Source organism: Perca flavescens, chromosome 2, assembly GCF_004354835.1.
Source record: "Perca flavescens isolate YP-PL-M2 chromosome 2, PFLA_1.0, whole genome shotgun sequence".
Lineage (NCBI taxonomy): Eukaryota > Metazoa > Chordata > Actinopteri > Perciformes > Percidae > Perca > Perca flavescens.
In genome coordinates this window covers 1,645,682-1,660,533 of record NC_041332.1, presented here as the reverse complement: position 1 = coordinate 1,660,533, position 14,852 = coordinate 1,645,682, and the positions used below count along the sequence as shown (strand labels likewise).

Sequence of the window (14,852 nt, the reverse complement as noted above, 5' to 3'; positions counted from 1 at the left end):
TGTTACGGCCGGCGTGCGGCACCTCGTTTCCCCGTTGTTGTGGCCGGCGTGCGGCGCCTCATTTCCCCGTTGCTGTGGCCGGCGTGCGGCGCCTCGTTTCCCCGTTGTTACGGCCGGCGTGGGGCGCCTCATTTCCCCGTTGTTGTGGCCGGCGTGCGGCGCCTCATTTCCCTGTTGTTGTGGTCGGCGTGCTGCGCCTCGTTTCCCCGTTGTTACGGCCGGCGTGCGGCGCCTCATTTCCCCGTTGTTGTGGCCGGCGTGCGGCGCCTCGTTTCCCCGTTGTTGCGGCCGGCGTGCGGCGCCTCATTTCCCCGTTGTTGCGTCCCGCGAGTAGGCAGCCCCGTCCCGTTGTTGTGGCCGGCGTGGGGCGCCTCATTTCCCCGTTGTTGCGTCCCCCAGAGCAGGTTCGAAAAGCGTGATCTGTACATGTTCAAAAATCGTTGCATGTACACGAATTAATAAATCAAAATAACGTAACTATATAATGACCTGGCGTGAGACCGGGTTGCAGACACACCTGGGGCAAAGTTGGAAACCAGAATCAGCTCAAATACAGTCCTAAACTATGTCCTCAGTAACACACGGTTTGTGTTTTTCTTTGTTTTATTAGCGCCACTGTTGCTTGCAGTTTCGGATAAGTGCTGTGTGTAAGTGCTTGTACTGTTTGTTGAGGTTGTTTTTTCTCTACAAAAAAGACAAAAAAACATTAATTGATTTGAGTTCATTCCTGTTGGCTTGTTGTCCGCAGCGAGTGGGGTGAGTGTTGACAAGTGTTTGGCCTGTCCCTCTCACCAAGGGTGTTTACCCGGGCCATGTCTTCTCTTCTACTATGAGCGATGAAAGTCCTTCCTTATTTGGACAACAGGTGATTTGTGCTCCGTCTCCCAGACAAGTTGCAGAGAGACACGAGGATACTTGTCTCACATGTCCAGTCCCTGTGTTTCTTCACAGTGAATGTGAAGAAAAACAACCTCGAGCCGAGGCAGCACACAGTCTTTGTGGGGCTTTGCCTGAATTCCAGCATAATGTCGGCATCTCTCACTGCTCAGAGGGTGCTGTCCATCCTGACCCTCCTGGACTGATTCCACCTCAGCAGGCAGTTGGAGTTGGTTCAATTTGTGAGGCTGCTGTGCTTGATTTTGGCTGCAGTGGCTGTTGTTCCCTGGGGCCTTCTCAGGTCTCGGCCACTGCAGAGATGGCTGAATGCCTTCAAACTCCACCCAAAGTGGGACAGGCATGTGTCGTACATGCCATCAAGCTCTGCGTCCGTGGCGGGACCGGACGCTTTTGCTCCATGGAGTTCCCCTTGGGAACATTCCTTCACGACGGGCTGTGTTAACAACGGATGCCTCCCTGACCGGTTGGGGAGCAGTCTGGGAAGGAAGGATGGTGCTAGGTATGTGGGAACACCCTTGGGGGGGAGCACACATCAATGTTTTGGAGTTGAGGGCGGTTTACCTTTCTCTGAAAGCTCTTCTCTCTTTTATTCAGGACAGGCATGTCCTGGTGAGAACAGACAGTTCCTCCACTGTGTACGCTGTTGATGGCTTCTCAATGGCCAAGGAGGCAATGGTTTCCGGCGCTCCTTATCTTGGTTTACAGAGAGCCTTGGGCCCTGCCAGTCAGGGCGGACCTGCTTTCTCAGGTGGAGGGGCAGATATGGCACCCGTCTTGCAGCTCTGGGCTTGGCCCCTTCTAAATCCCTCTCTCAGGGGCTAGATGAGGTGGTCCTGCACACTATAGGTAATGCCAGGGCTCCCTCCACTTGTTCTAATTATGTCCAGAAGTGGAGGGTGTTCTCAAGATGGTGTCACAGTAGATTGGAGCATCCAGCCGCTTGCTCCATCCAACTTGTTCCATGGTCCATGATATTGAGTGTATAATATCAGTCATCAGTCATGGACCTCATTTCTGGACTCAGGGAGGGCAGCAAGCACTATTAAGGTGTACACTTCTGCTGTATCACTCTTCCATGAGGCTGTGGGTGGTGTTACAGTGGGGAGACATCCCTTGGTGTCCCAATGCATTAAAGGGGCATGTAGACTGCATCCATACAGGTCCCCCAGGTCTCCTTCATGGGAGTTACCCTTGGTGCTGAGGGCCTTGACTCAAGCTCCTTATGAACCCATAGAACAGGCTACCCTTAGGTTAAGTTATGACTATAACTATGTATCTATGAGACGGAACAATGACCGTCACCATCTCTTGTCGCTCAGAACGGGCTGAGGCGTTCCAGGCAAGAGGAAGAGGCGTGGCCAACTGGATACTCTTATGGATGGTGGACAAGCCTCCTAAGGTCATTCACATGACTTTGTTGACATAATATCTCGAGGATAGGTTGAAGGATTGGATCATTCAAGGTAAGACCGTGGTGACGGTCATCGTTTGGTCTAATAGATCCAAAGTTATAGTCATAACTTACGGTTTGAGAAGGTGCTTTATTAATAAACTTGCCCTTGTCCTTACATGAAGGTCATAGTAAAATCAATCTCCTGCATTTGGCCACAAGTTCTCATCATATCTTATTTCTTTTTTTTTTAGCTGAAATTAGCTGTTTGGAATTATCACTTTATTTTGTTGTAAATATTCTGCTAAGATGTTCTTTACTTTATATTTTAATATTGTTACTGCAGAAATGCACCATCATTCTGTTTTGAATGTGTTTTTAAATAAAGTTTTGAAAACAGTGTGTAACAACCAGACAACTATTAACTAGCCACAGTACATAGTAGTATAGTAAATAGAGAAGTGATATACACTCAATATCATGGACCAGCATCTCAGAAGTTCATGGTCGCTCAGGTAGCAACGATGAAACAAGACACAGACTCAACAGTTATGTTTAAAAAGGTAAGAAAAAATGTATTCTTTCATCTTTCAGTTATCTTCTTTTTCAAGCTAGTTTGGCTTATTCTTGACAAACATGCATTATGTCATTGTTACAATGGAGGCCGTAACAGTCATACACTTAACAAGGAAATATTAATTTAGTTATTTATCTATTCATATTCAATATTAATTTTCACTATATATTAACTTTCCTACAGTTTAATCTGTTTTACAAGGTTCAAAAGTGTCTTAGCATTTGAACAATGTGCTGCAGAAATAAAGTGTTCTGCTTGTGGTGGAGTCTGCATGAGAAGAGTTCAAGGATTTTGGAACATGTGGTCATTGACTGCATTTTGTGTTAAAGCAATGAAAAATGATCCACAGTTTGTTACTGTTTCTCTATGTGAATAGTTTTGACAATGTGACTTCTGTTTTAAATGATGCTTGTTAGCAATCGAATAAAATACTAAAACAATACTAATCCTACTATAAGATATTGTGCCTTGTTTTTATTAATCAAAGTGAAAGCACACTCACACTTCCTCAGACCAGGGTTCAGCCACTGCTCTCCAGCATGGTCCAGCCTGGAGGAAGAAACAAAGTCAGAATGAACCTTCAGAAGTTTCCTGATCTCTCATCTTCAAAATATATCAAACATCTCAGGTTTCTAAGTTCAAAGATTAACTCTGAACATCCACATAATTGAGATGTCCTCAAAGTGCTCCAGAGTTGAGTCTCAGCGGGGATGAGATTCTCAGCACATCAGTTACTGTCTTCACTGTTATGACCAGGGCTGCTGGTGTATACTGTGAAACAAGAGTGAGCTCTGCTGTCTGTTCATACCTTAGAGTGTCCAGTCTCCAATGTGGATCCTCCCGTCTAGCTGAAAGCAGCTTCACTCCCGAGTCTCCTGGATGATTGTAGCTCAGGCAGCCTGACAAACTGGACACACAAACACACACACACACACACACACACACACACACACACACACACACAAACAGACACAGAAAATGACTTGAATTTACAATAATAATAATGAATTCATTTTTATCATGTCTTTCTTTCATGTGTAAATTTCCTAATTTTAGCTAAATGCTAAATTGTGGAATTATGGAGAAGGTGCTGATCAGAGTCGTGAGACTGAATCAAAACATGGAAGTTGTGGGTCGTGAAAACACAAAAATTGGCTGAAAGATGTTGGGTATCTTTTTTTTTAACATACACTACCGGTCAAAAGTTTTAGAACACCCCAATTTTTCTAGGTTTTTATTGAAATCCATGCAATTCAATGTCTTATTGTACTCTGAAATGAAAGAATAGAACAAATGAACAATTTAAGTTAAAAAAGAAACCATGGAATCAATTTATAAACCAAAATGTATTCTCAATTTTTGTCTCATCAAAGTAGCCCCCTTTGGCAGATATAACAGCTGAACACACCTGTGGCATTCTTTCTACAATGGACATCAACTATTCTTCAGAAACGTCTTCCCAACTTTGTTGCAGAAGTTCCCATAAATGTGTCGCACTTGTAGGTTGCTTTGCTTTCACTTTTCTGTCCAGTTCATCCCAAACCAGCTCAATGGGGTTTAAGTCTGGTGACTGTGCTTGCCACTCCATGTTTTTAAGCTTACCATCTTGTTCTTTCCTAAGGTAGTTCTGGCATACAGTAGCTTGGACTTATGTTTTGGGTCATTATCTTGCTGTAGGATGAACCCCTGACCACCTAGGCGCATACCAGAGGGTACTGCATGGCGCTGCAAAATCCTGTGGTAGCCATTTTGGTTCAGGGTGCCTTTCACTCTGTACAAATCACCGACCCTGGATCCAGCAAAACAGCCCCAGACCATCATCCTTCCTCCTCCATGTTTGACAGTTGATGTCACACACTGAGGAACCATCCTTTCGCCTACTCGACGGCGTACAAAAATCCTGCGTGATGAACCGAAGATTTAAAATATAGAATCATCAGTCCATAGCACCTTCTTCCAGTCTTCAGTAGTACATTGACTATATTTCTTGGCCCAGGCAGACTCTTTTTCTTATTCTGACGTCTTAGCAATGGCTTTCTTGCTGCAACTCGACCTATCAAACCTGCAGCTCCAAGTCTTCTCTTTACAGTTGAAACTGAGACTTGCTTATTTACGACCACTATTAAGTTGTGCTTGAAGCTGTTGTCCTGTGAGGCGCCTATCACGCAAGTTGTTGACTCTTAGAAACTTGTCTTATGATTCTGTTGTGGCTTTGGGTCTGCCAGACCTCTTCCTGTCAGAGTTTCCTCCAGTTTCTAAGTGCCTTTTGATGGTAAAGAATACTGTACTCACTGACACCTTGACTTTCTTCGCAATTTCTCTGTAGGAAACATTCTTAAGTGTTATGATGGTCTGTCTCTCTTCCATTGTTAATTGCCTTTTTCCCGCCATTTTTATGGCAACACACTACGTTCTGCAGTACAATACTGTTCAAATAATGCTCACAAGGGTACAGTATCAGTGTGTTCCAACAATACTTTTATACAAACAGAGGGGGTTGTAAGTAATCCAGACAAGTTGGAACACCTGTGGGAATTGGTAGAACCAACTTTCAAAGCTTGATCAAGCTCCATTGCTGCAGAACAGCTTTACGTTTTTTACCTATTTCATGTTCCCTGAAAAAGGCCTTTTTGTAAAATACTGAAATGTACATTATTTTTGGGTAACCTTACTTTTTCTTAACCTCAGGCAGTTCACCACTTACCTTTGTACCATTTCAAGCTATTCATTGGATTTGAACTGCTAAAGTTTCAATAAAAAACAAAAACAATTGGGGTGTTCTAAAACTTTTGACCAGTAGTGTATATTAACTTGTATATCAAGCAACATTTAAATGGTTATTTCTTTAACAGAAACTAAATTCTGACCTGAGAGTCTCCAGTTTACAGCATTGATTCTTTAGTCCAGCAGAGAGCAGCTTTCCTCCTGAATCCTTCAGATTGTTGTTACTCAGGTCCAGCTCTCTCAGACTAGAGGACTCTAAGCTAAGAACTGAGGACAGATCTTCACAGCTTCTCTCTGACAGGTTACAGCCATTCAGTCTAAAAATATGTACAGAACAACTATAAAAACATTTCTATCTGTATTTGATATTACTTACACTTATATGTAGATAGCAGCTACTTTCATAAAATAAAGTGGTTAACAGTCTAAAGAAACATGAAAACAGTGTGAAAGATCTAGTTCCCCCTTTACAGGTTTATTATTCCTGACCTGAGAATCTCCAGTGTATAGTGTGGACTCTTCACTCCAGTAGAAAGCAGCTGCCCTCCTGAATCCTTTAGGTCATTGTTACTCAGGTCCAGCTCTCTCAGACTAGAGGATTTGGAGCTGAGAACTGAGGAAAGAGCTTCACAGCTTCTCTCTGACAGATTACAGCCACTCAGCCTAAATATGTTGTACAGAACATATGTAAAAAACATTTCTATCTGTATTTGATATTACTCACACTTATATTTAGATAGCAGCTACTTTAATAAAATAAAGTGGTTAACTGTCTAAAGAAACATGAAAACAGTGTGAAAGATCTAGTTCCCCCTTTACAGGTTTATTATTCCTGACCTGAGAGTCTCCAGTGTACAGTGTGGACTCTTCACTCCAGTAGAAAGCAGTTTTTCTCCTACATCCTTTAGGTCGTTGTTACTCAGGTCCAGCTCTCTCAGACTAAAGGACTTGGAGCTGAGAACTGAGGAAAGAGCCTCACAGCTGCTCTCTGACAGGTTACAGCCACTCAGCCTAAAAAATATGTACAGAACACATGTAAAAAAAAAAAACTATCTGTATTTGATATTAATTACATTTATGTTTAGGTAGGCATTACTATTATCATAAAGTAAAGTGGTTAACTGAAGAAAAATGAAAACACTGTGTCACAGAACTGGTTCACCCTTTACAGGTTTATTATTCCTGACCTGAGAGTCTCCAGTTTACAGTGTGGAAGCTCGAGTCCAGCAGAAAGCAGCTTCCCTCCTTTATCCGTGAGATCATTGTTACTCAGGTCCAGCTCTCTCAGACGGGAGGACTCTGAGCTGAGAACTGAGGACAGAGCTTTATAGCTTCTCTCTGACAGACCACAGCCACTCAACCTACATATATGAACAGAACATAAATGAAAACATATTTATCTGTATTTGATGTGACTTACACTTATATTAAGGTAGCTACCAAGAAAAAAAGAATGACAACACCTTGTGAAAGACTTGAGTCACCCTTTTTCTCACTCATCTTATTATCACCACCTAGTCAACCGGCTGTTTCCTGGACTCTCTCAAAGAAGCGACAGTGACCCATCTCCAAAAACATCCACACTCACCCTGCCTGAAGTTAACAACAACAGACCTGTCTCTCTTCTTGTTTTCTTCAAAACACTCAAATGTGCTATCTTCAACCAACTCTCTTCCTATCTCCACCAGAGCAACCTTCTTGATCCCAACAAGTTTTGTTTCAAGGCAGGCCACTCAACTAAAACTGCCCTCATTTCTGTCTCTGCGCAGCTTGAAACTGCTAGAGCAGCCTCTCTCCCCTCTGTGATCATCCTTCTGGACCATTCTGCTGCATTTGAAACAGTGAACCAGCAGAACCTAATTTTCACCCTTCAGGATCTGTGTCTCAGTTTCGGCACATTCTGCTCACATCTTACCTTAAAGACTGCACCTACCGGGTAACTTTGAGAGAATCTGTACCATAACCCTCCACTCACAATGGCATCCTTCACGGTTCTGTCCTGGGCCCCCTCCTCTTCTCTCTGTACACCAACTCCCTCTTGGTTTTGTTTTTCACTCACATGGATTTTTTTCTACAACAACTACGCAGATGACACCTGATTAATTCTCTCTTTTCCCCAGTCTGAAACACAAGTACCAGCAAGTATCTCTGCCTGTCTGACTGACATATCTCATTGAATGTCCACACACCACTTGAAACTCAGCCTTCACAAGACTGAGCTGCTTTTCCTTCCAGGGAAGGGCTCTTCCACCCAGATCGACAACTCTGTGGTAGTCCCTACCAGGACTGCTAGGAACCTGGGTGTGACACTCAACGGCCAACTCTCCCTCACTGCCAACATTGCTGCAACAACACGATCATGTAGATACAACCTCAGAAGGATACAGCCTTTTCTGACTCAGTTTCTGGTCCAGGCTCTTGCCATTGGCCAATATGTTTGCTGCTCCTTCACCGTGAGGGACACCTATAGTGACTCAACGTAATCCAGACTTTTTGCTGTCCTGCCTCCTAAATGGTGGAACAAGCTCCTCGACATCATGACAGCCAAAAGTCTACACATCCTCCAATGCAGGCTAAAAACACATCTCTTCCAACTGCACCTAAGAAGATGGTGGTTTTATAAAAGAAATTGCACGCACATGTTGTATTTTAGCTTATTTGAAGCTAATGTACTTCTATGTGATTCTTGCTTTTCTTAGTTTTATCTACATGGTTGACTGCACTTGAACGTCACTGTAATTCACTTTGGATAAAAGCATCAGCTAAATAAAATGTAATACAATGGATCACCCTTCAAAGCTTTATTATTCCTTACCTGAGAGTCTCCAGTTTACAGTGTGGACTCTTCAGTGCAGTAGAAAGCAGAAAGCAACTTCACTTCTGATCTGTATTTGAAATGACTTTCTGTACACATCTACAACACATCATATTTCTACGGTTGTGCAGACTATTAAAGGAAATTTCAAAAAATGTAGTCACATCTGTTGGATCACAATCATTCACACTAATTAATTTCAACCTCAAATGAACTATAAAGTGGCAGATGATTTTTTCGTCATTTGGCTGCTTTAATCTGTGGAGGTACAATGAAACTGAAGAAACAATTTGCAGGAATTGATCAACTAATCAATTTGTTGACTAAATCTTGACAATCAGTTGACTAAAAGATTAATTAGTTGAGAATAACCCTACACATCTGATATAGTTAGTATCTTCAGTAATCGATGCACTTACAGAGCTTTTTTGGAGGCTTTGACCACTGGCAGCAGCCTCAGAAGAGCCTCATCTGAAGCAGAGTATTTCTTCAGGTCAAACACGTCCAGATTGTTTCCTGATGACAGTAAGATGAAGCCCAGAGCTGACCACTGAGCAGGAGACAGTTTATCTGTGGAGAGACTTCCTGAACTCAGGTACTGTTGGATCTCCTCCACTAGAGAATGCTCATTCAGTTCATTCAGACAGTGAAACAGATTGATGCTTTTCTCTGGAGACATATTCTCACTGATCTTCTTCTTGATGTAGTTGACTGTTTCCTGATTGGTCTGTGAGCTACTTCCTGTCTGAGCCAGCAGGTCTTTGAGAAGATCCTGATTGGACTGCAGAGAAAGACCCAGGAGGAAGCGAAGGAACAAGTCCAGGTGGCCGATTGGACTCTGTAACGCCTTGTCAATAGCAAACCTGTGGACCTCTGTCGTTGATGTTCTGCTGAAAACTTCCCACACTTTTTTGAAGATACTTTGCCCGAACATCACATTCTTGTTTCTGTTAATGACTTCGCTCTCTACATGAAGAGCAGCCAGAAACTCTTGAACACTCAGATGGATGAAGCTAAACATCTTGTTTTTATCATCTTTCCTCCCACGTTGCTCTTTGAAGATCTCTGTGAACACTCCCGAGCACACCGAGGCTCCACTGACGTCAATGCCACTCTTTTCTAGATCCTTCTCGTAGAAGATCAGGTTGCCCTTTTCCAGCTGATGGTAAGCCAGTTTTGCTAATGACTCAATGTACTGAATGTACTCTTCTGGGTCATACTTCTCTTTTGTCCGATGAATCTGAAACACCAGGAATTCTGCGTACATCTCAGTCAGGGTCTTGGGCAGCTCTCCTCCCTCTCTGGTTTTGATCAATTCCTCTAGAACTGTAGCAGTGATCCAGCAGAAGACTGGGATGTGGCACATGATGTGGAGGCTTCGTGATGTCTTGATGTGGGAGAGGATTCTGCTGGCCCGCTCCTGATCTGTGAATCTCTTTCTAAAGTACTCCTCCTTCTGTGGGTCAGTGAACCCTCTGACCTCCGTCATGATGTCTACAAAATCAGAATGGATCTGATTGGCTGCTGCAGGTCGTGTGGTTATCCAGATGCGAGCAGAGGGAAGAAGTTTCTTCTTGATGAGGTTTGTCAGCAGCTCATCGACTGAGGTCGGTGCTGTCACATCAATTTTAACTGTCTGGTTTTTATTGGTGGAACAGTCCAGATCAAGGCGGCTCTCATCCAGTCCATCCAAAACAAACAGAAGTTTGAATTCACTCTTGTCAAAGTTGGTGTTTCCTGATGACTGCAGAGCTGTAAAAATGTGATTAAGAGCTTCTTCCTTGATGTCTCTGGTCTCCCAGATACATTCATGAATGAGCTCTGCCAAACACCACTTTTCCCCCTTCTTTAAATTCAGCTGGCGGAAGGTGAAGGGGAAAACGAGATGCACATCTTGATTGGCTCTTCCTTCAGCCCAGTCCAACACAAACTTGTGCACAAGAAATGTTTTTCCAATTCCTGCGATTCCATTGGTCAGTACTGTTCTTATGGGTCTCTTTTTTACAGAAGGGTGTTTGAACATGTCACAAGGTGTAATTGTTGTCTCTGTATCTGTTGGCTTCACTGTCTCAATCTGCCTGACCTCATGCTGTGTGTTGATGTGTACGTCACCAGTAGCTTTGATGTACAGATCTGTGTAGATATCATCCAGAGGTCGCCCATCTTTATTCTGTGCCCACCCCTCTTGTGCACACAAAAACTCATTCTGGAGGTTTGGCTGAAGCTTTTGTTGATAATATGAGATGTGTCGTGGTGGCTTTGGTACTGGAACAATCCCGTCTGTGTTGAAAACAAAAATAGAAAATATAAAGTATAATGATGTTTGTCTACAGATTCAGAATCAGTACACACATACTCTTTTACTAAATAATTGGCTTCCTGAGAATAACCATCTACTCAAATATCTTACCTTTTAAATAACATAAAATGTAGCCATCTAAAATATCATTATGGTCAACCAAACATATTTTATACAGTCAGTAATGTTTCTGTGTTATTTTGGGCAGAGCATTGAAGTAATGCTTGCATTGATTCACCATCAGCTGCTTGAAACCAGCTGATGAGTAACTTCCAATTTATATTCAAGCATGTGCACAGCACTGCCTTTTTAATCTCACACTACTCACTGATACCATCATAACAATGTTACTGAAGTTTTATTATCATAATGTTAGACACCGAATGATCAGAACTAGACACAAAACAAACTGGGCTTGGTGGCACCCACAAAGAGCCTGGGACTGTCCAACGTTTCTGGCTAACAGGACGTTTTGTCCTCACCACTGATGCACCGAAATGCTTGCTCGTGGGAAATGTTTGGGTCTTTGTAAATTATCTGTAAAGTGTCTTGAAATATCTCTTGTAATGATTTGATACTATAAATACAATTGAATGAATTCATCCTGTCAACACCACTTTGTATAATACAGATGCAAAGTCTGTTGGAGAAAGCCTATTTGGTTTCACCTCAAGTGCTTGTCCCCAACACATGTATAAATTAAGTTGGGTTAAACTTGAGGAAGCTGTGAAGTTGTTCATCGCTGTACAATACAGTTTATGGCTGATCCTCGGTTAGCTCAACACTGAGCCACCTACTCCAAGTGGCTTAATTATTACCAATTTGAACCGATTTTATTTGCATCTAATAGAAAGGTCCTTTGCATTAGCATGCTTTGCACAGCACATCTGACGTACAGTGGCTTAAGAAAATAATCAACTTTTCAAGTTCAAGACCTTTATTTGTCCCCAAGGGGCAATTCATTTTGCTGCAGTAGCAAAGTAGTACCCAAACAATACATGACAACAAAAACATTCAACATCATTAAAATTTACAATACACATCCAACAAATTGATATATTAATACCAGTAACATTTAAATTCAAATTTCAATTCAGTGCAGATGTTATCTCTTTTTTCAGAATTTATCAAAGAGATAGCAAAGGGTACAAAGGGAAATGTATATCTATTTGTTTTGATGCATGGCTGATTAAGACAGGAACCAGAAGGCAACATCTTAAATTCTGCATGCAGGGGGTGAGAACTACAAGACATGATGGATTCTGCCTTTTTCAGTACATGTTTAATGTACAGTTCATTTAGTTTTACCTGTTGAATCCTGATAATTTTGCTGCTAACTTTATTTACCATTGCTAATGTGTTCTTCTGTTTTAAACTAAGAGAAGCATACCAGCAAATACATGAAAAAGTAAAAACGGACTCAATAAAAGATTTATAAAATAATGTCATCAGGGATCGGTCTACAGTACAGGCCAAAAGTTTGGACACACTTTCTCATTCAATGTGTTTCTTTATTTTCATGACTATTTACATTGTAGATTCTCACTAAAGGCATCAAAACTATGAATGAACACATATGGAATTATGTACTTAACAAAAAAGTGTGAAATAACTGAAAACATGTCTTATATTTTAGATAAGTACATAATTCCATATGTGTTCATTCATAGTTTTGATGCCTTTAGTGAGAATCTACAATGTATAGTCATGAAAATAAAATGGAAACTGATATGAATGAGAAGGTGTGTCCAAACTTTTGGCCTGTACTGTACTTGAAACTTAGCTAACTTTCTCAGACAGAAGAGATGTTGCTGACTTTTCTTATTCAGCATGTCTGTGTTCAGGTCAAAGGTCAACTTGTTATCAATAATGATTCCCAAATACTCAACTATTCCCAAATACTCAACTATACTAGAAAATAATCATCTATTCAAATATTTAACATGGACTGTTTTTAACAATATTTTTAGACACACTTGACAAACAAATCACTTTCTTCATCACCACTGGCATCCACTGAAACAGAGATAAATAATGTGATTATTACTGTTTTTACTTGATTGATCCAATGGCATTACAATTCACACACCTCTCTCTCTGTCAAATCTAAATACTTGGCTGTTTCTCATCCTTCAGCTTCAATATGTGACGAGCATGAATTATTGTCATTTGCTCATGCATGTTATTCAGCTGATCAACAGGTAATGTTTTACTCACACTGTGGTTTATGATTGTTCATATCATAATGGAATCTATAGTTGAACTCCTGTTTAGAACTAATTATGTGATCTTAAAACAGTGGTTCCCAAAGTGAGGGGTTCCAGGGGTCACTAGCAAAAATAGGGATAATTTATTTTCACTATCGACCCAAACACAGCGTTGGTTTCCAATACCTTCCAGGTAGAAACTTCCTGCGTCCTGCGTCCTGCGTACATGCACTTTAACAGTGTTGAGCAAACGGGGACGAGGAACTACTGGATATCTGCTCATCTCCTTCATCTAAAATGCATGTTTGATGCTTTCAAATGTCAACACTTTCACATTAGCTTGGAAAACTAATGTTCTTCAAGTAAATTGTAGTACACCATAATTAACTTCTTGGAGAATGGAGTCACTAACCTACTTGAACTATATTTTTTCAAACTTTAAAAGTACACTTTGTCACTCAGGGCTGTAATGGGAAAATTACATTTAAGCACAATTCCTTATATTTTTATGTTTAATTCGTACTTTACTTCTCTCACAAATGCTAAAAGAGTTTATCTCATTTTCCACATGTAGATTTTGATTCTAACTTTGTGAGACACCCAGTCTGGAACATTATGTGAGCTCTGTTAGCCTGAACCGATAAAGGTACAAGGTCACCCTAAAACTATCTCTAGTTTTCCCATGCCAGTTAAGATGTAACTGGGGGGTGAAAGTCATACAGGGAGGAGGAGGTGAGATGACTCCAAGATGTCTCTTGTATTTCTCTGATTGTCTTCATGTGTATCAGATTGCCTGTCAAAATTGTAGCGTCATACTAAGCCAAGTGCGTGTGTGTTGTCACTCTGAAGATGTATATACGCCTGGTGTTTCTGTTCACTCATTTGAGAAACTGACTCCACACTGGGCTGCGGCCTTTTGTGAAATCATGTTGCTCCATATTTGCAAATATATATATGTTTTTAATAAAATACAAAAACCCCAACTTGGTTTTAGTCTCAGTCTGTCTTATTTGTTTCAATTTTCTAAACTTTGAAAACTCTTCCCCCTGCTGCAAAGGAAACTTCCACTACAGGGCTTCCATACTTACCAAAGAATACAGCAGCTTACCTTTGCTCTGAGAGGAGGGAGTTCCTCTGTTCTCTGACGTCTCTCCAACATCATTGACATTCACTGACTCTGTGTGGAAATGCAAAGTAACATTTAAATTATCATTGACGAATTACTGTCATAAACAGCAACACCACTCACCCGAAAAGAATGTACTGTTACAATTTAATTAAATTAAATTAAAAGACACACAATTACTCCTCACAGTAAGTCAACCCATTACATACAATATGTCACTGTGATGCAAAAGTACACTTCATTCCCCAGTCTTTCTGACTGAAAATACATATTATAAAGATTGACTGACCTTCTTGTCCTGAGCTGGTGTCTGGCAGACTCTGGACCAGATCATTCCTGTTGATCTTCTCTAAAACCTTCTTGGTAACCTTCAGAGCTCCATGAAGTTGATAGGTTTTAACCATCACATCCACTGTGTCCTGCCTTTCTGCATTCTCCAACTTGGACACTTTGATGCTTTGGTAACCTTCCAGGATGTCTTGCTGCTGCAGATACCATTTGAATTGCTTAAATTCATCTTCTCTTAAATCCTCCAGAGTGTTGAAAAGGTCCACTGCCGTCATCGTGGTTACGTGCTAAAATCAGACAGTTCTTTCAAACTGAAGTAAAACTGTAACACAAATGTCTCAGAGCAGCAACAGTTCTGATTAGAGGTCGACCGATATGGGTTTTTCTCTTGCCGATGCCGATCTTTAGAAATCAGGGTCAGCCGATGGCCGATAAATGCTGCCGATTTATTTTGGCCGATATTTGGTCGATATGTGCTTGTTTTTAAACCTCTATTTGAAAGATAAAATGTAACACTAATAAAAAAATA

General features: G+C 41.4%; 1 protein-coding gene across 1 annotated transcript in view; it reads right to left on the bottom strand.

Annotated features, from left to right (window-relative positions):
• LOC114570142 (NACHT, LRR and PYD domains-containing protein 12-like) overlaps nucleotides 1–14,598 on the bottom strand; it is a 66,209-nt gene extending 51,611 nt beyond the window's left edge. Inside the window, exons 1-5 of the mRNA XM_028600388.1 lie at nucleotides 14,325–14,598; nucleotides 14,018–14,086; nucleotides 8,823–10,683; nucleotides 6,426–6,599; nucleotides 5,732–5,905 (exon numbers count right to left, since the gene is read on the bottom strand). Of these exons, the coding sequence (XP_028456189.1) occupies nucleotides 5,732–5,905; nucleotides 6,426–6,599; nucleotides 8,823–10,683; nucleotides 14,018–14,086; nucleotides 14,325–14,598 (2,552 nt within the window). The remainder of the gene's footprint in view (nucleotides 1–5,731; nucleotides 5,906–6,425; nucleotides 6,600–8,822; nucleotides 10,684–14,017; nucleotides 14,087–14,324) is intronic.
• Between the last annotated feature and the right edge of the window lie 254 nt (nucleotides 14,599–14,852).